General features: G+C 44.0%; 2 protein-coding genes across 4 annotated transcripts in view; both read right to left on the reverse strand.

The window, feature by feature from the left end:
* Positions 1–534: 534 nt before the first annotated feature.
* On the reverse strand, positions 535–4,179 carry slc25a19 (solute carrier family 25 member 19). Of its 3 annotated transcripts, none has more exons than XM_084678945.1 (7): positions 4,137–4,179; positions 3,464–3,630; positions 2,964–3,119; positions 2,477–2,647; positions 2,137–2,311; positions 1,721–1,851; positions 535–1,484 (listed from the first exon to the last, which is right to left on the reverse strand). In XM_084678945.1, the coding sequence occupies exons 2-7, from the start codon at positions 3,593–3,595 to the stop codon at positions 1,305–1,307; spliced, it is 945 nt and encodes a 314-aa protein (XP_084535071.1). In that variant the 5' UTR covers positions 3,596–3,630; positions 4,137–4,179; the 3' UTR covers positions 535–1,304. The 3 variants fall into 3 exon arrangements, with proteins under 3 accessions (XP_084535071.1, XP_084535069.1, XP_084535070.1); XM_084678943.1 differs by having other exon boundaries at positions 4,036–4,178; XM_084678944.1 differs by having other exon boundaries at positions 3,464–3,673; positions 4,036–4,178.
* Positions 4,180–4,353: 174 nt separating this feature from the next.
* Positions 4,354–25,772, reverse strand: part of LOC146253496 (cytoplasmic phosphatidylinositol transfer protein 1-like) — a 39,516-nt gene continuing 18,097 nt past the window's right edge. The window contains exons 2-9 of the mRNA XM_084677935.1: positions 18,569–18,717; positions 15,382–15,470; positions 14,486–14,493; positions 12,024–12,095; positions 9,744–9,839; positions 7,915–8,070; positions 7,365–7,428; positions 4,354–5,679 (exon numbers count right to left, since the gene is read on the reverse strand). Coding sequence (XP_084534061.1) covers positions 5,369–5,679; positions 7,365–7,428; positions 7,915–8,070; positions 9,744–9,839; positions 12,024–12,095; positions 14,486–14,493; positions 15,382–15,470; positions 18,569–18,717 — 945 coding nt within the window. The 3' untranslated portion in view covers positions 4,354–5,368. The remainder of the gene's footprint in view (positions 5,680–7,364; positions 7,429–7,914; positions 8,071–9,743; positions 9,840–12,023; positions 12,096–14,485; positions 14,494–15,381; positions 15,471–18,568; positions 18,718–25,772) is intronic.

Raw genomic sequence — 25,772 nt, forward strand, 5'->3', positions numbered from 1 at the left:
TGAAACTTACAAGTCTACACAGGGAAGCCTGATGGAGGAAAAAATCAAGGAATGAGAGTTCGGCTTGTGTTGTGTAAACTGACTTGAATGGGTTACATTTCTAAGGAAATTCAAATTGCCTAAATACAAATCTATAGTTATGAAAAACCTCCTTCATTTGTAGATTTGTTGACTGTTTTTCCATTCTGAATTTGATTATAACTGATTTCTTTCTTTTTTTACATGTTACAAACAAAAAACGAGTAGCACTTTAATTCATTCATGTAATCTAACAAAAGTAAAGTGCAATTTTTAACAATATATGCTGTTTATATTGCTTGTAATTGGGATGAAGTAAACATCTGTTGAGTATTTTAACTTAAAATATTTGATTGTGAGGAATTAAAACCCCCAAAATGCAGCGGGTCCACCAGACCCACGAACACTGGCTGAGTTACTAAAATGTGAACACCGCACAAGGGTTAAAACGAGAAACTGAGCCTTCGGAAAAGTTAATTCCTTGAATTACATTGTTGTATCATTACTTCCATCACGTACGTTTGAGAAGTTTTAATCAACATTTATTTCAAAATATAGTATTACCTGCAACACATTTACAGAGCATCAGTTGCCAGCAAAGCATACACAAAGTGCAATATATTGTCGGACCAACAATTTTGTTACAGTTTTGGATATGATCAAACCATAGACTGTATATGGTCAGACAGTCTTTATCAGTACAAAAGGTAGGCATTGTTTTAAGATGCAGATTCATAAATAAATCCTTAAAGGGTCTTAAAAAAAAAAGGTTTGAACTGACAAATATCAGGCATGATATGTAGAGATAAAAAATAGTGTTGAAAGGAAACTAACTTCATCCTTAGTCAATATAAGATCAATGCATGATCTCAGTGTAATTATAATTGAAAAACATATCATACGTTCAGAAATAAGTCAAATGACAAATAATAAAATAAAAAAATATATAAATAATAGGGAAAAAGATAAAAACGAAAACTTTTGACAATTCCCTTTCACCTGGGCAACCCCCCGCCTCATTCAGAAAAATACAGTGTCTGGTAGGACACAGAAAACAAACTAAAATTATTTCCTCACACGTAAAAAGAAAGTACCCAGTTTCATCTCACAATTGAACTTTAAAGTCCTGAGACTTAACAAAGTGACGTTGACTTCAATGCTGACAAGGTCATCGCATGTAGATTACATCATAAGAGCGTGACTGTGCCAAACCCCTTTTCTTTTTTCTTTTCATCTTCCATTTTCAATCCATCCTCTTCCAGTGTCACTGGTGTATTTCCCATAGCTCACTGCCTGCCTTTGAGGTTGTGCATGGCATTTAAGAAGAACTCATACCAGAAAAAGGTGAAACCAGTGGAGAAAGCTGCTTTCACCAGGCTAGGAGAGAGTCCCTTGAAGAAGCCTCGAATACCTTCCTCTTTGGCAATATTCAGTACACAGTCCACAAAGCCCTTGTACCTACGCACCTGGACACGACAGAGACAAAATACCTTCAAAACAGGCCCTTGCCGTCTACGTTCCTTAGTGGTAGATTCGGCGTGGGTAATACCCACCCCCTCACAAAATAATTCCCTGGTATTTCTCTGTCATTAACTGTAAACATCATCAATCAATAAACATCATTGCATGATCTGCATCTACCTTTAACCTTGACAGCCAATTACGACAATGGCAGGTTGAATAACCTTAAGACCGTGCGTACCTGTCCAAATTTGACCCTGGCCTCCTCAAACCCTGCTACCTGTAGTCTCTTCTTGAAGAGGTCAAAGGGGTAGGTAAGGGTCTTGCTGACCACTCCTGCACAGCTGCCACAAACCAAGCTTTTGAGGTTTCCTAGAGAAAGACATGCCAGAAATACTAACACAGAGGACAATATTTTTGGTTCTACTCTATACCCGATAACTGATGGAATACTTATAACACATTGTTATATATTGTAATCATTTGGCTGATGCTTTTATGTAAAGCGATGGATGAGGGTAGGTGGTTGCTGGAACTTGATTGGCAGTCAAGTACTCTAGCAATGAGTTATACCCATTCCATATGTGCACATGTGTGTGTGTGTGTGTGCTTGTTTGCATCATGCCATGACCCATGGCACTGATAATTTGAACTAACCACCACTGTCCTTATCTGGTGGCCCCATGAGCTTCTTCAGGACATTATAGAAGAAGAACTGCATTCCTGCATAGGGGAAGACAGCCACCAGAGTAGGAGAAAGGCCACTGTAGAAAGCCAGCACTCCCTCAGTGCGGTATATAGAGGCCACAGCATGTCTCAAATTCAGATAAACCTGAGAAAACATGACGGATGTCGACAACAGAAAAATCTGCAACGTCTACTAAAACTTTTGTGCCTCAGTCTTAAAGTAAATACAAGTCAAGCATGGGCATTGAACTGTTTTCAAAACTTCAGTGATAACACACAAAGATGAATTAAGGTCCCCCCTGTCCCTCACCTTAGGCTCTCCCTGGGCAGCGAAGCGGGTGCGCAGGGTGTCCAGGGGCTGACAGGCCACAGTGGCGGAACAGGCAGCCAGTCCCCCACACACAAAATGCACCCCAGGGGTCTGACTGTTGTACTGGGTACTCTTGTGCACCCCCTCTGTCAAAACCTCAAAGCTGGCAAACTGGAGAAGACAGAGCCAAAAGGTCTCTTAGGGAACTGCAGTGCCAACCAATGAAATACAAGAGGATTATTGTAGTAAAACAGAGGAAGACCTAGATGTCAAGGCATTTCAGTTTGCCTTCAGGATAAATCCCAGGACAATTCAGTGCCTATCCGTATTGTTATTTGTGCCTTTGCTATAAATCGGACATATTTTCTGAGGTTAAAATGATGAATAGAATGTAGAATGTAGATGAATGTAGCTCCAACCAAGCGACAGAGCTGCTTGTCGCAGCCAAACAGTGTGCAGACAGCAGCCTACAGCATGTCTTACCTACCTGGACAGCTCCGAAGCAGACAGAGAGTAACTGGGCAGGGACATGACCTTTCCAAAAGGCAGGCAGCCCCTCCTCAGTCAGGATGCAGCGCGAAGCCTGGTACAGACCCCAGTACTTCCCCTCACGTTGCCGGGACGACACTCGTTCTATCTGCAACTGGGGGGATCAGACTTTCAGACAGGGCAGAAATGAATGTGGATGGGAGGTTGCACGCACTTAGACACAGTACGACATAATATGTTTAACACATACTACGAGTCAGTTGTTATGGTAACCAGTGAGCTGTGAGGGACTGGGCATGCTCAGGGTGTCTCAGGGTTTGGGTGTGGTGCTGTGACTTACATCAAAAATATGCAGCAAAACTAAACGGACAAACATGAAAATCCTCCTTTGGCCAAAGCTGAGATCTTTCATGACTTATTCATTAAGGTCAAGTTTGTTTATGCCTCAAATCACTTAGTCCATACTTACCATCATTGTTCTTAATTTTATTTACATACCTGAAACCTAATTTTGATGACATCCAGAGGGCTTATGAGGGCCCGGGTCACCATGCCAGCAGCTGACCCAGCAAGAGCGGCCTCCTCTGGGGCCAGAGAAGGACTCTGAGCCCCTGGGTCATAGCCTACCATCACCCCACAGCAGCAGCCCTAACCGATATCACCGTCTGAGGGATGGGATACGTCGTTTAGTAGTTATTCCGTAGATTACTGTAGAGTCGATGAGTTACATTAGTTTATTAGTACATGTGTTATTTTTGCAGACAAGTCGAATTGTTATTGACCCAACCTTGTTACATCCTAGGTAGAACCTCGCACTTACTGAATAGTCACTTTCAATGATAATCATTTTGACACTTGCACCAACCATACAATATGATAAGGTGTAGTCTAACATACTTAAAATGCGTGGTAACTGTTGGGCCTATGTATAAAAGCAAACAGTACTGAACTGATCAAATAGATTGTATTAGGAGTCAGGACCTTGAGTAGTGAAGCTAGCTAACTAAGCTAAACCAAGCCAGGCATCCTAAATGGATTTTGTGACCTGATCGAAAATGTACAAAACTCACCTTTAGGTTGCAAGTCCTTACAAGACATGTCGAAAATACATACAAGGATACATTATAGAGATAAGGCTATAGCTTCATTCTACCTCTGCCGTTTCACTTACATACTACTGCAGCTTGGTACAATGCGAAACACTGGCAAGAGCGTGTGGTTCCGGGATTGCAATGGGTGGAAATTTCAAAATAAAAGTGAACACGCACACGCACACATACGCATACACACAAACCTTAAAACCAATACTGTTAATGTCTATAATTGACAACAAGTAACCTAATTCAGGCCAAATAAATATGAACAACAATATATAGAAACATCTTTGAATGGGATCATTTATTTATTTGTTGTATATAGAAACAGACACCTGCGATATAAAGTTGACTGATTTACTTGCAAATGAACTGAGCATTAAAGCAGCTTTACCAAATATAACCTCCAAAAGCCAAATTACAACAACCAGCAGACAAATACTAAAAGAAACAGTATATAGTGTACAATTATTTCACATACAAAGTTCCCTAGTTTAAATCAGCGAAAGCAGAAGCTGTACTCAAAACCATGCATTTTCAATTAAAGACAAGGTCGTCAGGAAAACCAAACCAATACCCAGAACCAACTACAGAGTGACCCTCCAGCATACATCTTAATCTACTCCCCTCTATGCACAAGATACAGTAATTTGGGAGACACTGGGAGACATCAATTACTCCATCATTGCACAGTAGATAATAATTATTTAATATACATATATACAAAAATACAGGGCTCAATCCTCCCAGAATTCCATTGTTACTTAACAGTTTCACAACAACTCACATGAACCCATCAAAATCCAAACACACAATAAATGTGTGAAATTACAAAATTAGATTTCTAAAACAATGGGGAAAATTGAGGGAAAAGACAAATGTATCAACATTCATAAATACTTTAGTGTGCGGACTGATGATTTATTTCTTTAACATCATCTCCATGTATCTAGGAAACATCCCCTGAGATATATTCGGACATGAAAAAAGACTGGTACTTGGAAAAGAAGGTTTACAGGAATGTACACTCCACTGAATCTGACTGCACACTAATCCCACTTGATTGCGCTGGATCTGAGAAAGATAAATGGTTCTTCTAACCACCTAAGCTTACTGGCTGGTGATGCTGGTTAGCGCCCCATTACACTGATGGGAGGAGGCTTGAGAGGTGAGTTAGGAGCCTCCTTCCTGATGGGTCCTGGGTCTACGATCCCACTCTTTGACTTGAATTGGCTGAAGGTACATAACAGATATAGCCATCCCCTTTAAATTGCACGTAATGTTGTCAGGGAACTCCACCCCTCAATTTTCATTCAGGCTGAGTACTGGAGCCCCAGAAGAAGAGACTGGGCAGTCTGAACCCTGAGTCCCTACGGCCAGGGTCAGGGAGGGTCAGAGTCTCCGGGGCAGACTTCTTCCGGGGCCGGTCCTTGGGCACAGAAAGGAACTCGGGGGCCTCGGTGGACAGAGGGGTGGAGGGGGCGCTGGAGGGACCACCACGGGCATGGGAGGGCAGAGGAGTTTCTGTGATGGAGATAGCTGGCGGGAAGGTGCCGATCTTGCGGTTGGTGGCCTCCTGGGTGGCGCGTTCATACTGTCTCACCTCGTCCATGGTCATGTCTTCACCAGAACAAAAGGAGAGAGAATAGGATCATGTGACTGTCTATTGTTTGTGGACTGCAGAGGCGTCTGTTTACGTCTACCTAAGAAAAGAAAAATCATCCAAGTGGGAAAATCCTTAATGTGTGAATACGGTCTCACACATTCTATACACCCACTGCGTGTATGTTTGACTATGTGTGTGTGTGTGTGTGCGTGCATGTTTGTATCTGTGCATATGTGAGTGTGTGTATAGACAAAGGCCATACAGAGAAACTTCCAAGCCTTGAGCAGAATACAGTGAAGTGAATGTGGTTCGGGATAATGTACTGAACTGATTAAACTAAATAGTGGCATAAGAAGCAAATCAACAGCAGTGACAATATAAAGACATACGGTACATGGAATGTGTCATGTTTGTCCACTAATGATGGGGGTAACTAGTGAGTTCAATGCTCTTCTTTAGCATGGCAAACTTTAATGTTGGCTTTTCCATGAATTTGTCTGGTGTACTGCAACATGTCGTGCTGTAGAGAGGTTGCAAAGCACCGCGGCAACCTTCTGTTAGTTGGGCCTTTCTAAGCTGAAAGTAGGCCTTTGAAGCAGGTCCAAGTTGGGGATGGCAGAGAGGATAATCTAGCCTAAGGTAACGTGAGTGGAGGAGATGGATGGTGTCATGTTATATGTGGGAAACCAGCCAGATTAGCCAAGGCTGGGATAATACACTGTGGAAGCTGGTTTCTACAGATAAGGAATGTATTTGGACAGGGTTCTAAGACTAGCGTGCAAACAGGTGTCTGAATAGAAACGAAATGGCTGTTTTTGTATTTGATTTGGCATTCATAAGGAATGCTAAAGAAGCAAGGGTGAGTAAGGGAAGGGTGCTCTGGGGTAAAATAGCTGACACTTTACCTTGAATTAGGTCTCCCATAGGGCTTTGCAGAAGGTAGGACATAGTACGGACACAAAATGGAGCGGTGTGCAGGAATGAGGCACACTGGATTTCCCTGAAGCTACTCTATTTATACTCAGCTTCTGCATGGGAGTAGGGCTAGCTTTAGTGTGGCCTTGAAGTCTCCTCTGTCTTGAAAACACACTGCACATTAATGCTGTCTCTTTCTTGAATGCATAATACTTGGGGTGCAAGCACAGTTTTTAGTGTGCAGAAGTGTGAATATATTTCACACAGAATCTCAGTCCAAAGATTTGTACACCTTTTTCAAGTACAGCATCTTAGGTGGACTAGCAAAACATATTGTTTTACAAGCAAAGCACAGCAGGCTAGACACACACAATATATGTTTTCTGAAGCTTAACTTCCTTTACAAAGCTAACTGAAGAATGTCAGCTGGTAAAGGGGCAGGAGACGTGTAATTACTGTGTTTAAAGTGCCTACACAGATTCATTTATAGGTCCAATGAACACAGCCAGTGACAGAGTTAGGAAAATAAAATCAATAAAACCATAATGAAAGTTGTGCTTTGTCAGGGGGCTTCACATAAAAGTAATTCTATTAAAAAAGATCAATCGTTGTAATAAAGGTTAACTGTAAAGTCTAATTCAAATTTATTTAGAAAGGGGTCCATGTCCCAGAACACATGCTTGTAAACACTTGCAGACACACAGACACGGCACACACTCAGGGCTCAGGCTCAGACAATTTATCTTGGAAGTACTGATAGATTTGGACATAGATTTAAGCATACCAATCCATTCATCAACCCAGGCAAAGGCTTGTCTGTGTCCAAGAAGGAGTACATCTCGAATCACCTGACAAGAGAAATAAAGGGAAGGAGGGTAGGAGGTGGAGGCAGAGAGGGAGAAGAGAGAGAGGTGAGACACAGAACTTTGGAGGTGGTGAAAGTGAATGTGCAGCAATATATAGTCTCTCTACCATTTCTCCTCAGGGACATTGATAAATGTGAAGCATGGCGGGTGTCACAATCTGAGTAATGAACCTGTAACTCTGTGTGTGTGCTGGGGGAGAAAGAGAGCCTGGAGCAAGGAGAGGGACCGCTCGAAGAGAGTGGGGGTCAAAGGAAAAGACAAGTTTGGCAAATGGAAAGAAAAGTAAATATGTCTGTCACGGATGGATCTCCTGGGGCAGAAAGGTTCTGATAGAGTCTCACCTGTCTTTTCTCTGTGTATATGTGTGTCTGTCTGTATTTTGAGTGTTTGTGTGACATGTGTTTCTCTGTTGTGTGTGTGATTTTGTGTATGTATGGCATTTTAATGATTGAGAGCATATCGACTGACCTTGTGGACAAACTGCTCCACCCGTGTCTGCAGTCCCCACACCTCAAACTTAACAGTCACCAGCTTGTAGGAGCACATGATGGGTTCCTGGCTCTCAATCCAACCCTCCTGCAGTAGACCTCTGGATGTCTTCTCTGACTTAAAGTAGCGTAAGTCCTACAGATCCCCATGAGGGCCAAAAGAGAGTATCAGTACATTTCAATGTTGACAAAGTTTCTGTTCAAAGACCAGCATAAGCTAACCTGTCATCTGATACCGTCAGGACAGTACCGTACAATAATCTGTGATCCATGCTTTCTTATTGATGCATCTTTTATTTGGTATCAAAAAGACAGATTCCATTCTCTGATATGAAGATTTTCCTTCAACATGATTTGGCACTTATAGTCTATCCTTTCCAACTTCCTGTCCTCATTCTCCACCACCTGACCTGTCTACCTCACGCCTCCACTGTGTTTGTCCTCAGCAGAGGAGAACATGACCCCCCATCAAGAAGTGTTTCTGGAGTCACACTGTGCTAGATGGGGGGGGGAAACTCTCCCTGAGGGGGAGGGGGGGCTCATTACAAAATAGTACACCCTCACACATTAATCACTTTTCCCTTTGGGCTAATTATACAGACAACACTCATTAGAGGGGGTCGTGCAGTTCACTGCTGAGCGGGTGTGAAGGGAAGTGTCACTCTACATGTCTGCTGAGGCACTCTTGGGGAGGCGCTCAGGGTAGTGTGACTGGAGATGAGACGTGGCTTTTTGTCGGATAATGCTGGGCCCAATTGAGGAGGAGGAGCTGGTGTTTGAGCGCAAATCTGCAGTCAAGATGCAAAGCAACCTCGGGCATGGTTTCTGGTTTCTAAAACGAAAAGTACATCAGAATGCTCTGCCAGTGTTGCACCTTATCTCAGTCTTTTGGATTGAATCTGTGTCTCCAAATCATCCTTTCTGTTGTCAGCTCAGCCGGGTTTGGTACAGAGAAGATAAGGTACTTTGCTCCGTTGATTAAAATCACAGCCACCATTGGTCTTCTAAAAAATGGCTGCTCTCAACACCAACTATTTCTAGACAGGCTGGTTGGCTTCCTGTTTTAGCGTTGAAGAAATATCTTGTCATTATTAATAGTTCAGGAAAGGGGATGAAAAGGGAGAGAGACAGACCGGGATCAGACAGGAGACACGGCTGTCAGCTCATTTTGGTGTCATGATAACAGGCCTTATACCATCACCACTCCCGTGACACCAGCTTGCAACTCCCACACATGCCCATCTCTTTTCTCTCTCCGTCTCTCTCGCTCCCCGGCACAGTTTGGAGAGACAAATAGTCAGTAAGCTATCAGAGAGGAGTGAAGCTGTCAGAGAAAGATAACGACCCTCCGTCTGATCGTGGACAACCTCCACACTCCCTCCCTCCCTCCCTCTCATCATCCTTTCATCCCCATGTCACCCTGAAGTGAGGTGACTTGGACATGAAGGAGAAGAGCAGGCGGATGGTGGTGAAAGCGATGCCGGGTATCAGCTGAGGACGTGGAGGGTTCTGGCCATGACTGTGACATACGCTAATGAGAAAACAGTCAACAAAGGAAGGGGTTTTCTGTCGCCGCTACGGTGATGCTCAGTCTAAGCGAGGCATGTGTGTGAGGGTGTATGGGCGGTTGGTTGTATTGTAGAGTGGCAGATAGAAAAGGAGCAGGATTCAGGGCCCATGCACCATCCTCCCCCACTCCCTACCCTCTTGATCATACGGTATTTCACGAAACCCTCGGTTCGCCCTCGGTTGTCTCCATCAATTTACTCCATTGATTTTCCAGCAGGGATGACCTCTGACCTGCCTCACCTCTGACTCCTTGTAGTAGCGCTCAGGGATCTCGTCGTAGGCAATGTCGACAAAGCACACCTCCGTCTCCTCATCCTTGGGCTCACTGTCAAAGATCTGAGGGAGGGAAAGAGAGGGTAAAAAAAAGAAAGAAAAGCATAGGTGAGGAGGAAAGAAATCTTAGGGATTCGTGTATTGTGTCCTTTAGCTGTGAACATTTACACGGAGAGGGTGAAAGAAAAAGATGGAGACATAAAGAAAGAGAGACAATGAGAAAGAAAGAGAAACTACACATGCAAAATCACCTCAGACCCTTACTTTGAGGAAGTGACGCACGGTGTGTTATGACGCAACTGCCTCAAATATAATTGCTGCCATCCTTGCTAATTGACGGAACATTCAAACAATTCCACCACATCCTGCCTTAGCTGTGGGTAGGCTGAGCCAACCTCCGGAGTCAGCCATTGATTGTTACCAATACCACGCTAACCAGCTTTCGCTTTGTGTCAAGAAGTGTGACTCACACCTCAAGTTTTCTGGGCGACTCATGCAAATGTTTGGCCTGCTGGCTGACGGTGGACGGTGACCGTGGACTGTTGTTGAAGCAAGTGTGACTCAGACAGACACAGGAAGCAATGGTGACTAGCTGTGTGTGATTGACAGTGGCATCATTTAAGAACAGGTTGAGTCATAGGCTGTGGGTTTAGGATAAGTGCTCCATTATGGCTTTGTAGGTTAAATCCGACTCGGAAGTGGCGGGGAATGGAAAGTGAGAATAAGAGAGAAATGTATATAGATAGGGACTGGATAGGGAGACGGGAAGGAAAGAAATCAGATAGATAAGCAGGCAGGACAGGCAGGTTAGTAGACTGACAGACAGACAGATGTAGAGATTCTACTCCGCTGAACCACACCTTAAATGGCAGTTCAGAAGACTGTATAGTTTTATTATATTAGACAATAGACAAAGATTAAACTACTGCTATCTTTAGACTTTGTACACAGTAGTAGAAAACAAGTTTGCGACCAACACCAACCACTAGGTGGGGCTGTGGCATCTTGCTGGTGCCCCTGGCCAGGAATAGCGTTGCATAAGCCTAGGATCTGCCACCTCTGCAAATCTGATGACAACTGGAGTGTTTGAAGGGTGGTGGTGGTGGTGTGTGTGTGTGTGTGTGTATGTGGGGGGGGGGGGGGCGGGTGAGGTTCTGCACTGGGTTGAACAGATGAGGGGGTTCTTCCCCATCAAAGCCTGCATCATCAGTTTGACGCAAGTGAGAGTCAAAGGGGGATTTAGCTCAGCGTGAGAGGGGGGGTCACTCGGGGTGGCAGAGTAGAGGAGCGTGGTAGGGGGGTATTTAGCACCACCCTTCCCAACACCACCAAACAGCACCTCTTTCGTTTGTAAAGAGCCGTGGCATGAATGAAATCGTTCCACATCCAAAGTTTGCAGAGAAGACAGAGTTCAATAAAGAGACGATGATTCAAATGTTCGAAATGTGAGGGTCATCAAAATCTGATTATTTACTATACAGTGAGCACAGTAAGTTTCCATTTCTTTGATTTTAGGCAGAAATATAAAGGTAACATGAATAATGATATAACTTTTGAAACCCCTCAACTATAAATGTCAAGTTGTTACAGTTAACCTACAAGTCAACAAAGTAGGGAAGTATTTAAAAACTGTATGCACCATTCCTAAATTAACCCGATCTGCAGTGCCCACAAACTACATCTACTGAAGTTGAATATTAAATTGTATTTTCTTCTACAGATAAAATGATTCTTAAGACTGAAGGGGAGTATACACCACCGAAGGGCTGTCTAAAAACAAACATCTCTAAAAAGAGAGAACCTTAAACCTTTAAAAAAATACTCATGTCTTTCAAAGTTGAACAAGAGGAATGGGTTGCGAGTAACATCCACACCATGGACATCTGACAAAGAAAATACTATGTTGATTTTAAACGTCTCCAAGCCTGGAGAAGGAGAGATGGAAGAAGGAGTCAAGTAATAAGAGATGAGGAGAAAATGATCAGATGTGTGAAGAAACACACATTCTGAGAAACACACACACACACACACACACACACACACACACACACACACACACACACACACACACACACACACACACACACACACACACACACACACACACACACACACACACACACACACACACACACACACACACACACACACACACACACACACACACACACACACGTTATGCTTTTACAAACGAACACTGAGCTTGGACAGACAGCATTCGACACAAAGCATCTAATACACACTCACATTGTCGTTGCTTCCTTTGTTGTCCTCGTACTTGGTCTCTATGTGAATGGAGAACTTTGGCAGAAAGGAGCACTACGGGGAGGGAAAATAACGAAGCAGCTCCATCATATATACTGCAGACCACATGTACAGTCATCACATCATTGTTACACTCTGGGCTTTGAAGGAGCTCTGAGTGCTCATGGAAGATGTTTAGAAAAGTCAAACCAACCACAGGAACATGTGTTCCTGTTTTATATACATTTAAGACAATCAGGCTGAAACTTTGTGACCAAGCTATATGCAAAGGTTTTCATGGGCTTTAGGTGTATGTGTGTGTGTATGGATAGGAGGGGAGGGGGGGGGGGCTCCTGCCTGCAGCAGCAATTCTCTTGCCTGTAGATTTACTGCCCCAACCCCCCACCAACAGTCAAGCCCCCATCCCATCACACTGGGCCAGCTAACCATCACTCATCACCTCTCACACACCACTTTGATTAGATTAACCCTTTACATTCTCAATTACAATAAAACTCAATAGCACCTCAGTTACGTAACATGTTGTGTGTGTGTGTGTGTCCCAGTAAGATGGAGATAACAAGATGGGATCAATCTGCCCCGTGGCAGAGCAGGGAGGGGAATAGCTGAGCTAGTGGCAGGGGGGTTGTGTGTGTGTGAGTGTGTTTGTGCGCGTGTGTGTGCGCGTATCTGTGTGAGTGTTTTCCACGTAATTACTCTGCAGTGAGGTTGTGCAAGTCTGTCCTGGGTCTCAGTGGGACTCTGATTTAAGAGGAGAAATAAGAGAGAGAAAGAGGGAGACAGAGAAAGAGAGAGAGAGAAATAAATGGAGAGAGTGGGGAAGGGAAACGATAACAGAAAAGCGGGATATATTCTCTAGAGATATACCGTAGTTGCAGAAGATTTACTGATCTCCAAATCCTAGTCTTTGCTCCCCTATTTGCTATAATCCACCTTATCCACCTCCCTCCTTCTACCTGTCATTAGAACTTTTATTATCATTCCGTTTATACAATATCACTGTGTAATCCCGCGTAATAATCGCCCTACTCTGCCATCACTGCAATCAATAAGCTTTATCGGTTCAAGCTCGAACAAACCTTCATTCAGCGTCATGAACTCATTCACCAGTGACACACCGAGCCTTTCCATTGGTGGTCTTCTACCACCCAGATCTTCTACTGCTGGACACAGTACGGTGTGCTGACAATCTCCCTGTGGACCTCACCAATGCCCCCCCCCCCCCCCCCCTTCCCTCGACTGCTCTCTTGCTTCTTGGCTGACTGGACGACACGCAGAGGGAGTTGTGGGGTTGGCTCGTGTTTGGAAAACAGAGAGCTCTGATTGGTCAGTGAATCGATCCGTTGCCGCAATCCCCTTGATGTGTTTGGGGGATTGCTTGGTCAATTCACTCGCGAGGGGCACGCGAGTGTGTGCACACACACGTACATTGGCGTGAATGCTTGCAGAGCACGCACTCATAAGGCTACATGGACACACACACACACAGACATGCACTAACCTCCCTTGAGTAAGGAGATGCTGCACAAGTAGCTTTCTTAGATATAAAAAAAAAACCTGTATGTGTCTATGAGCAGCTGAAACACACCTTCACATTCATACATGGATGAGGCTGTGGCAGCCATATCGGCTATGATTAAATATAGCATCTGAAAACCTGACTTATGAAATATGAAAGCAAACCTCTACAATCCTTATCAGTATCGACACATCCATTGATATTTCATTCCATAGTCCCACAAATGCACTGACGATCTGATCAGTTAGATGTCCATCATATCAAGATAGAAGAGAGAGAGGAGGAGGATTTCACAACTGCAGTGTGTGTGTAGACTTTTGACGGCAGTAGCTTTACTGCTGGAGGGACACTGGAGAGAGCAAGACAAAACTATATCCCATGTCTTACATTAGGTCTGACACAATTCCAGGGATTTGTGGTATAAATTGAATTTCACAGACTATGATACACTATATTGCCAAAAGTATTTGCTTGTCTGCCTTCAGACGCATATGAACTTAAGTGACATCCCATTTTTTAAACCAAAGGATTTAATATGATGTTGGCCCACGCTTTGCAGCTATAACAGCTTCAACTCCTCTAGGAAGGCTTTATTGCCTTTGCTTTGTGCACCTGAATTCAATGATTTGGATAGCTGAGTGAATACCTTTGGCAATATAGTGTTAGATCTTACACAATACTCATGTCTTGTACCTGCAAACATGTCTGAACTTGCATGCAGTGATTATTTCTTTTTCATTCTTTCTTTCTCTTTCTTTCATTTATCTGTTCCTATTTTCACTATGACCTCTCCTGGCATGTTCTACGTTTACGTTAAAGATGAATAAAATGTTGTGCGTGAGTGTTTAGGAGTGCATGGGGGCCTGATGTGTGTGCGTGTGTGTGCGCCAGTGTGTGTGTGTGTGAACCATAGAGGGCAAATTACCGTGTACTCTGAAGGTGGAGGAGCAGAGTTCAAAGCAGGATACAATCGCAATGAAGAGGCAGAGAGAGGGAAAGACAACATCAAACATCATTCAACATTTCAGTTAAAGGGTGAGGACGCCTGAGAAGGAAAACCCAAAAGTAGCAACATTCTAGACCAGAGGTCTTCAACCCTGGTCCTCAGGGACCCCTTGTCCTGCACGTTTTAGATGTTTCCCTGCTCCAACACACCTGATTCAAATAAATGGGTCGTTATCTAGTTATGCAGAACTCTGTTAACGACCATTCATTTGATTCAGGTGTGTTGGAGCAGGGAAACATCAAAAACGTGCAGGACAGGGGGTCCCTGAGGACCAGGGTTGAAGACCTCTGTTCTAGACCATAACAGTACAAACCATTGTGTCCTGGCTGTCACATCCCCATCCATCACAAGCTCCCTCCCTGCCACCTGACTGCTGAAGTCTCTCGATTTGTGCTGGACCAGACTTTGTTAGTCTTCTAAGAAATCAACACTATGTCTGTATTTGAGTGGAATGAATGTGTGTGTGTGTGTGTGTGTGTGCGTGTGCGAGTAAGAGAGGGTAGTGAGAGCCTGGGATCAACACGTGTTTGAGCTGTGTCCTGTGCAGGAGGACAGGGGACCACATAGAGAGAGAGAGAGCACTGATGACATTGTGTCTGGCTCTGAACAAATAAGACACAAATGTTTCAGCTGGGACTTCTGCCAAAAAACTATCCAGCAACAACTGACACAGCAGGCAGCAGAGAGAGATAGAGAGAGAAGGAGAGAGTGAGACCAAACTAACTGAGGAAAAAAGGTTGTTTTAGCTGATATTACACAGATCTGCTGAATTATATGTGTAAAAGACATGCCATGTAGGTTTCATGCAGTCCTACCTGTGATCGTGTAAGGGTAGTAGTTCCATGCCTTCTCTGTCACATAGAAAATTTTGGGGACCACTGCCCTTGCCCAGCTTGGCAGCTTACTGAAAAAGAGAGAGAGATGATAATGACGAAAAGAAGATTAGGCTGAAGAAGAGAAAAAAAAACTTGAAGAGAGAGACTCAAAGAAGTTAGAGAACGCTAAGACATAGATGAAGAAGGAGGAGAAGACATTTCTAGCTGTTCTTCCCCTACAGTATGTCACTGGAGTCTTCACTCTGATCAAACTATCTGGCAACCAGCAGTTAGGAGCCCAATTGGGGCAGTGAGGCTGCAGCCATTTTGGCTCCATTGACGACACTGATTGAAAAAGGCTCCCTGTAGTGCAGTCTCCACTGGCAGCAGGGGGGAGACAGAATTATCACTATCTAGCAGAAATAGACCTCTAGAACCAACAGATTGGACCAACAACCAATCAGACCCCCATTAAGTCTCAAGAGTGTCCAATCAATATGCAAAGTAGAACTCAAGTAATGGGTGGGGCGTGGCTGTAGTACATCAGTGATTAAGTCGTGATGATTATTATTGTGAGGTTTGAAACAGTACTGGAGAGGCAAACTGGGAAGGCCTGAAGTCAAAGACTGGACGGAACACCGCAGTTCTCACCATGCAGCCAATATTACTGGATCCCAGCGATATAAAACATCAGCCAAGTCATAAAAATGCAAAATCCCCATCAACTGAGAGCAGGCTATAAACTAAATGGACCACTTTGAATTTCCAGTGATTTCCATGCAAAATCTATCAATTATGCCATCTCTTTCTCTCTTCAACTCTTCCCTGTCTATCTGTTCCATACTCCCTTTATCTTTGTCAGCCTAGTTGGTTCGGTGACAGCATATTGCTATCTCGTTGATCCCAGTCTTTAGTAGCCCTGAGCTAGCAGCTTGACATGATTGACTGGTTTTCATAGAGGACTGGTATGAAAAGGTTGACTTCATTGCACTGTCTCTTATGGACATTTTCAAAAGCCAGGGGCGTCCCAATGCACAGCTGATTGAATTCATAAAGGCACATTAACACTGGAAGTTCAAACACTGTGAGGGGTCAGGTGGAATACAGGGTCCGGGCGCACCCTCTCCTGGGAGGTAGGCCTAAGGACATGTAATTGATGTGATCAAGACGAGGACGCTTAATTGATGTGATTAAGAAAACAGGTGTAACTCATATTCTTGATTGTGCTTGCTTAATTTAAAAGGTCCCGTTTAGGTGAAGGAGAGGAGAGTGGAGCTGGAGAGATACTGGTGCAACGGCGGTTGAGGGACCGCCTGAGAATTGTCCAACTGTTTGTATTCCTTGTTTGACACGCTGTTTATTTTGACGGTTTTGACAACCTAGTACGCAGTGTGTCTACTAGCGTTCTGGCTCTGCTGAAAAGTAGAATTTAACTCAAGTGTTGCTGCAACTGTCCGTCTCAGCGTCTTATTTTTGCTGTCCTGCACCCGGGTGGGGAACGTACTCGGTGATGGAGGGGACGAATCGTCACAACACACACACACACATACTGTACAGTACATATACACACACACACTGTGTATGAGTCTGGATGTGTTAGCAGGTGGTTAGTGGGAGGAGAGGTAGGTATAGCATCCCACAGTGACTGCTCAAATTATCCACCACTTACCCAACCCTGTCCTCACATGTCTCTGCCCCCCCCCCCCCCACACATGCACAAACCGATCCCTCTGCACTTCTGTCAAAGCACTCACACCCTTCACAGCTCCAAGAAGTTCCCACTCATGGTTCACCGATGAACACCAAAGTATTCCTCTGCCTCTCTGCTCTCTTTGTTCTTCAGCTTTTTGTCTGTGTCTCTTAAACAGTCTACATGGGCTGCGAGTAAGAAAGATCTGAAAGAGATATCTTTTTGTCCTACTTGAACAACTCTGAACTACCAGAACTACTAGAATTGAAGTCCTAAAGCCCACCACATTACATTCTAGCTTCGTTTCCCGTGAAAAAGAAAACACACACTTCTCCATCAATGTGTCTATTACAATCTGAAGGTTGGGGTTAGAATGGTAAATGGGTCCATTTCGTCCCTAACCCTAACCCTTTTTCTTGTTCTTTTGCAGATGTTGATGTAGTGTGCTTCCTGCAGGGGTTGTACACCTGTCAGTCATGCTGAAGGTGATCTCTGACCAGGCTCTGCCTCTGATCCAAGCTATGGGCTCAACCATCATGAACCACTCTCACCCAATGATTGAGAGCGATAAGCCTTGTGTGACACACACACACATACGAACACACACAAACTCACAAACACACTCACACAATCATCAATTGGGGCAGCTCCATTGGGAACCAGATCCATGTAGAATCAATGCAGAGCTATTGTTCTGGGCAGGCCAACCAATTAGAACTGATAGATTTCCCAGAGGAAAATGGCCAGGGAGGAAGGGTTCACTGTTTCAGTGCCTGAAGGACCCCTCTGGCTGTCCATCTGGTGGGGAACAGGGGAAAGAAAAAAAGTAGACCTACAAAAACGTGATTGAAAGACAGAGGAGAGGGAGACAGTAACACTTAAATGTGGCTGTGCATGTGGGAGTCAGATGGCTGAGCGGTTAGGGAATCAGGCTAGTAATCTGAAGGTTACCAGTAACCGTAGTCAGGGCACACTCACAGAAAAGGAATTAACAAAGCCAGGAGATTTCAGACTCATCGATGCGTGAAACAGCAAACTTAATTGACATTTACATAATGGAGAATCAAATATTCCATTTAGTGTAGTTGGCATGTTAATCAAAACGAGAGAACGCTGAAATCGTAGCTGGTAATGAAATGACATTTCATTGTCATCATGTGATTTGACAGTCAGTCTTGTGCGCAAGGGATGAATGTGAGGACATGTGAGACGAAATGTATTAGTGACAAAACCAATTCTGGATGGATAGATGGATGAATGGATAAGTGGATGGATGGACAGTTGGATGGATGGGTAGGTAGGTGGATGAAAGGATAGATGGATGAATCTCCACGGTGAAGAGTGCTGTGGGATTCGGTGACTGCTCCTCTGTGACTGAGAGACGTGTCATCAACGTGGAGGCGAAGGTTGACCCACCAACCTTGACCATACTCCATAGATGTTGACATGTCAACCTTAATGTCGTCTAAAGCTACAAACTGAAAGGGAAGCGCTCACTTGTTGAGGTACACCCGCTTCTCGGTGAACTGTCCCTGGCCATGAGTGGGGTCTTCAAATGGCTCGTTCTGGACCACCTCCACCCCCTCGCCGCGCTCACTCTGTTCATGGCTGTGCTTGCTGATCATGTACAGTTGACCAATCCTGTACTGGAAGACACACATGCACAAACGCACATAAACACACATACAAATACACACAAACACATTCACACACACGTGACCATTATTGAGTGAAACAGTGTGTTCATGTTCGACCAGGGAGGTTTAATAAAAACTTTATGAGAGGGATAAAAAGGAAACAAAATACTGGAATAAGCAACATGAGGAACATTCCAGGATTGCACACCGCCACGGGTTTATCAAAACTGGCAACCGTTGCCATAACAACAAAACTCACAGATTAAAAGAGTCATCCACACCTTACTGGTAGAGGCATTCATCTTCCCAGGTTAGCTCCAAACAAGAGAACAATAGCAACAGCCAATGCTAGAATATAGGTAATCCCCCAAGTGAATTGCCGTCAACACCCACAATCCTTCACTCATCACCCCACTGACCCACTTGGACGTATGACTGTATCACCTCCTCCATGGCGACAGGAATGGTGTTACACGGCAACAATGTACAGCTTGAGTGGAAAAGCTGAGTCAGAGTGGTGGGGGTTTTAAACAGCCGTGCAGCTACCAGAGCTTTCAGGCCTGGCATTCCCAGGCCAGGAAATCAATACTGCTTTGGAACACATGCCGAGTCCAGTCAGACCTGGAGGCTGAACAGAAAGGTTTTACCTCAGAGTTCCAGGGATAACTGTGTTAATCTGGGGAAAGGCATAGAAACCCACCACAAGGTTCTGATGTAGGGCCAAAGCTTAAACTAACCCTAGATGAACATGCTGTAGAAGGTCATGAAACATGATAGCTGATGAACAAACATAGTAGCCCAATGCCAGGAAGCTTAAATGTGACAGACAGAATGTATGTTTCCTTATATAACAAACCACAATAAAAGATGTTTTTGTTGGAGTTTGGGTGAATATTTATGAGGCACTGCTTGTACCTAAGCCGACACTCAAACAGAATCACAAAAAAGAGTGTGTATCCTTTTAGCAACACAACCTTGTTCATTGTCAAACAAAAACATACACACAAACACACACATTGTAGTAAATCAAGTAAAATGTCTCGATTATTTTAAAAAACAGCAGGCGATGAAATACAACTTGAGTTCCAGACAACAACAGCTATTGAATAATTCAGATCAGTGGTGCTTGACTTAATTTTTAACTGCCATTGATCAAACTGATGGAAAACCTGAAAGAGAGAGAGACAAGAGACAGGAGACAGAGAGCAGAGAGAGAGAGACAGATAGATGAGAGAGATAGAGATGGAGAAAGAGACAGACTGGGGAGTGAGAGATATTTGCTTCTATCGAAGCCGCCAATTTAGAAATACAAAAAGATGACCCAGCCAGCTTTGAGAAAAACACATTTACCTCGTAAAGTCAGTTAGCCCTGAGCAGTGATTTAGTCAGATGTCTGCTGTATTCTATGAATGTTGTTGCCTTTGCCTATCTTTGTATTGCAGTTCATTACCGTAATCTCCAACTGTCTCTAACCTAAGGGCCGGTTTGATTAATTAGATTGCTATTTCTTTATTTTATCTCCCTTTATAAAACAAATTGACAGGACTGAGAGGTAAGAAAGGCTCTCTCCCAGGTTCAAGTGGTTTCTGAATAACTCATGTTCTCTCTCCCTCTTTTTGTCTCTCTGTTCTTCTCTGTCTCTCCTCAGGCAATGAACAGATGTATGTTACAAAGATTAATGTTACAAAGATACAATGGAGGACCAAACATCTGTGTATTCATGAATGCCTCTTTAAATTCCTAGTATCTTTCTCACCACAGTCTATATTCCCCTCCACTCCTTTCACAATAGCTTACAAAGACATGGACATCTCATTAAAGCAGGGACTGTCTCTTATAATGGCCACCATAGTGTATCAGTCTACAACAAAAAAGGATTACTCCTGCTGATAAGAGGGGCATTACCCTGGTTATTGGTCGAAACTCACAACAGCCGTATTGTTTACTGATGTTTTTAAATAAAAAATGTCAATGTTGTGACAGAGCTATGAGCTAAAGCTAAAAAAAGTCTCTCCCTCAGTCTTTGAGAATTCCTTTAAAATGTTACTCAGATTGAATCCACTAGTCTATTAGCTCTCAAGCTAATAGGGAAGACAGAAAGCATCCATTTCAGGATGGTTTAGTCATTAACAGGACGATAGTCGTTAGATTTGTGCAGGAGTAGAATTGACCTTTTTTTTTCCATACTGATCATTTAAGAATTAAATTCAACAACCACAGGAGATCCCGTGTTATATTCAGACAATTTGTCGCGATACCAGGAATCTGCAACACTGAATGGCAAAATAAATAACTGCCATTAACACACATTAACCGCCTTCAAACGCACATTCAGTCACGCACACACACAAGCACAAACACACTTCTGACACAACAGCAGAACTGCAAAGTGGAACTGCAGTTATGATATTGGAGCCAAGGAACAGCTTGGCGCGTGGGAGCGCCGACCGTCTCTGACATAGCTCAGACAATGGCTGAACATCACAAGGACGTAATTAAAATTCTAACACAGACATGCTAATTATTGCTTTGAACACTTGGTAGCCTTAGCTACAGGATGATTGGCTAAGCTTCGATGAAGATTGGTGGTGTCTGTGTTTCCAATGTCCATGAGAGAATGCATGATAGACAGGGAAAGACAGAGAGGGTAGTGTGTGTGTGTGTGTGTGTGCACACGCATATGTACATAGTAGAGTACAAGTGAGGCGGACCTACAGTAAAAATATGGCACTGATAGATACAAGCTGGCCATTTTTCGGTTATTTTGTTTACATGGTCATTTCATGCCTGTCTGCCTGACTGACAGACTCATTGATTACAATCTGTCTTACACAGCAACTTACCATCTGACCGAATTCCAAACATCTTATCCTCTGTACTATAACTCATTATATCTATTCAAGGGGAAACTGCGAACATTTATATTTATGTGGAATGAATTTAACACAATAATTTCAACCAAACTGAACATTGGTGCTGGCACTAAAACAGAGACCAATAGCAGAAGTTGAGCCATGTAGTGAACACTGCAAAGCAACTTGGCACTGAATGAGAAACACGCACTTTAGTTTACTGCCTGTACTTCAGCCTTCCGTTTGCTTCATAGGCTCCATGAGAGGCACAGTAAACAGAGTGGTGCTAAATCTCATATATCATATCATGGAACTCCGCTAAAAATGTCACACCCGGACCTAATGCAGAGCTGCACCAGCGATCCCATTGTGATGAATGGCACTGCGCTCCATTACGGAGCTCGTCAAAGGGCTCCAGTGGTAATAAAAGGCACTGAGGGCGTCCCAGGGTGGAGCTGTGCCACATAGCCCAGGCTCATCACAGGATTTGTACTGTACAAGGAGCACGGCGGCAACAGAGAGCTCATTCTGAGTGATAGCACAGAGGTCAGCTCCATTCTGTACAGTCCTAGCCTTTGCGATATGAGCTGTTGGAGAGAGGAGAAGAGGAAGGGTCACTCTTCTGTGAGGTCGTTTTTTTCCCAGGTCTCCCATCCATCCATATTCATCGGAGCCTTGATTAGACCAGACAGGCCTACCCAGCCAAGACCATTGAAGGATCAAGAGGTTATCTGTGAGTGTAAGTGTGTGTGTGTGTGTGTGTGTGTGCGCGTGTGTGTCTGATAGAATACAGTGGCTGATGTTCTTGAAAGATTCAGGACCCAGGTCTTGAAAGATTCAATTAATAACGGTGTGAGTGAGTGTGTGTGTGTGCGTGTGTGTGTAATTGGCAGGGGAAAAGTTATCTAGTGACTGCGGATTGACACCTAATGGACGTGTGTGTGAGCATGTGTGTGTGTCTGCAGCACAAAGGGATAATAGCAGTGCATGACATGAAAGAAAGCTGCAGTGGGGATAAAATAGAGTCCATGCTGAGAGTGAAAGTCATAAATTAGAGGGCACTGCGTGTGGCTGTGTGTGTGTGTGGTTGGCAAGGTGCCTTTACTCCTGCAGCGGTGAGGCCTGTGACAGGGGTGATTGGCTAATATCCATGGTGATGCACTGAGCAGAGAGAGCAGTGCTACCTGCACTCCATCTATCACTGACAGCAGCTTTCCAAAATCCTGCATCAGCGGAAACTAATATTGGGGTGTGGGTTTGGGTTTGCGTGTGTGAGTGTGTTTGCGTGTGCGAGAGAGAGAGAGAGAGAGAGAGAGAGAGAGAGAGAGAGAGAGAGAGAGAGAGAGAGAGAGAGAGAGAGAGAGAGAGAGAGAGAGAGAGAGAGAGAGAGAGAAACAGAACGCATGTGTGTGGCCCTCTACCTTACCACATACTTCGACAGAAATTGATGGGGGTGTGTGTGGGTGGGTAGGGGTGTGTGGGGGGTTTGGTGGGGTGGGGGAGTTGGGGGGACCAAGGGAGAGTATAGGAGGGACGTCTGTTCTGTTTTACAAAGGGGGTGTCTGCATGTTTGACTCCTGTATAAGTGCATGCCTGTGAGTCACGTGTCATTAAGTGTGGAAGTGCCTACGTGTGGAGGTGCACACACACACTGCATCTTCTGGTGTGGACGTCACACCTCCTTCCCACACTATAAAGCAGCGGCTCCCCAACTGCCGCTTCGCCTTCATCTCTCTACTGTAAAACAGTGGGTTATGGGATATACAGTCATGTACTACTCATGCCTAGTTGCACATTCTGTACACATATCAGTCGTTTTGTCCGACATGTAAGGAAACAGTATGGGTTTGGACGAAACACGTGAGGGCTTCAAGGCATGTTCCTCAGGTATCATCCCTCTGCCCACAAAGGTCACACCTTCAATGCTCTCCTGCCTTGGAGAGCCTCCAGAGTGACCAGCGTAGATGACAAGCTAATGATGCGCTAAAAACAGGCCACTTGTGGAGAAAGAAGCCACTGTTGTGTCTTTTCCCAGCCATCTTCTCTCACAGCGTCCTGCAGTGTCTGATGTCATCTTGTCAGAGATGACAGAACTCCACATTGCTCGCAAAAGACAACTGCTATAGTCCATGCACTATACTCTGCACACTAGTACCTGGGGAGTAGCCTGAAGGACTGTGTTTAAGTGCACACATGGAAGAGAGGGAGAGAGAGTTTGAGAAAGAAAGAAGAAGAGAGGTAAGAGGAGGAGAGAAGAGGAGAGATAAGATCCCAGGGGAGCAAAATAGTTTGGACACGTGGCAGGGTAATTAAATCAAGGGATCCTTGACAAGAACAACTCTCTTTTCCTGTGTCCTCTATCTCTACCCCCATTTTTCTCTCTAATCATCCTCACCCCTCGTCCTTTGCAGGTGGGTCCAATTCACTCTTCTCTCTTTCTCTCAAACTAACTTTCAGGCGAAGTCCTGGCTTCCTCAAATGATTGTGAAACTAGCTGATAGATGCTCTGTAATCTCAGGGATTTTTTAATGCTGTAGAAGTATTTGTAAAAGGACAGAGAGAAGCCATCTTGTTTTGTTGTCGTTCTGTTGTTCTCTTTCTCTGTCTTACCATCTCATTATCCCTCCCATTCTTCACTGGACAACCTTGGAGCCTTGTAGTAGGGAAATTTAAGGTATCATTAAATATACAATATCACGACTCCAGGATAACAACAGTTTTGATGCACAGTTTTCTCTCCTCTCAGTGTGGCATTTCAAGAAATGGGGATATCTTTGGGGGGTTTAGGCAGCCATTTTGAAAGTCTGAGGATTGGTTGACAGCAAAGAGAGAGCAGGAAGAAAGAGAGAGCGAGACAGAGAGAGAGAAAGAGAGTCAGAGAGATAGTGAGAAAGAAAGAGAAAGACAAAGAGAGATGCAAGAGGAACTAGAGAAGGTACCATTTATGGGGAAATTGTGGGGTGTGCTTGCGTCAGAGCTAGCTCTATAATTTACTGGGGCTACGTCTGAATCTAGGAGCAAAACGGAGCACGGCTGACACCTATAGGTACAGTACCAGTCAAAAGTTTGGACACATGGAATGGGAAAATGTGTGCAAACTTTTGACTGGTACTGTATGTGATGTGAACAAACACAAACTTTACCGTGTGTATGTGTATCTGTATGTGTATCTGTGTGTGTATGTGTGTATCTGTATGTGTGTATCTGTATGTGTATCTGTGTGTGTGTGTGTGTGTGTGTGTTTGTGTGTGTGTACAGTACCAGTCAAAAGTTTGGACACATGGGAAAATGTGTCCAAACTTTTGACTGGTACTGTATATGCAGGTAGCAACGCTAGTGCCAAATAACTATTTATCTGGTTGGCTCCATTACGCCGGGTAAGTATAGGGCTCGTGAGACTGCTCACCAAAAGAAAAAAGGGGAACCCACTTTTCTAGCAAATTCAGTCATGTTTGTAGGTTCCTAGCAAAAAAGTAGTCTCAATTTTCCTAGACTTTAAGCTAGGGTACTAATGCTGAGGGCTCGCTGATATTGCTGTCTGTCTGAGATGGGTATGGCTGCAGCCTGCAGCCTCCCGTCTCATGCCCTCCCGTCTCATGCCCTCCTGTCTCATGCCCAAGCTGTCCAACGGTAAATTCAGATGGTCAAAAATATTAACGTGTGCTGACTTTGTGACGTAGGCTAGCACTGGGATCCCTTGGTGCACACAAGGCCCTTTTTGCCACAAAAACGTTGTAAGCTCCTAAACCGTGCAACGGAACATAATAAAAATACAAGCAACGCAATCGCTAACAATGCAAACCTTTTGACACCGACGTTGTCTATGTAGTCCAAATATTGAGGGATTCTTAGGGGTGGGAAAATACATAATAACAATAAAGAAATGAGAGAGAACATTGCACAATTACATGTTCACTTCTGCAGTTCATAGAGATGACTAGGTCCCCTCTTAAGAGAGTCCTGTAGACTAAAACCGTTATTCCGGATTTAAAGGCAGGGTTGGTAATGTTGTTGTGATACACTTTTTGTCATATTTGCTAACATACACTACACATCCTGATAGAAAACCAATAAATCTTAAGGTTGGACAGTAAAAATAATTAATCTGATAATCTGTGGGCACGCAAGACTGTAATAAAAATAAACAAAAGTAATGATTGGACAGCATTTGGACCAAATGCAATGATTGGACGGGCCACTTGTCTGTCTACT

Source organism: Hypomesus nipponensis, chromosome 17 (genome assembly GCF_054491055.1).
Source record: "Hypomesus nipponensis isolate SF chromosome 17, ASM5449105v1, whole genome shotgun sequence".
Lineage (NCBI taxonomy): Eukaryota > Metazoa > Chordata > Actinopteri > Osmeriformes > Osmeridae > Hypomesus > Hypomesus nipponensis.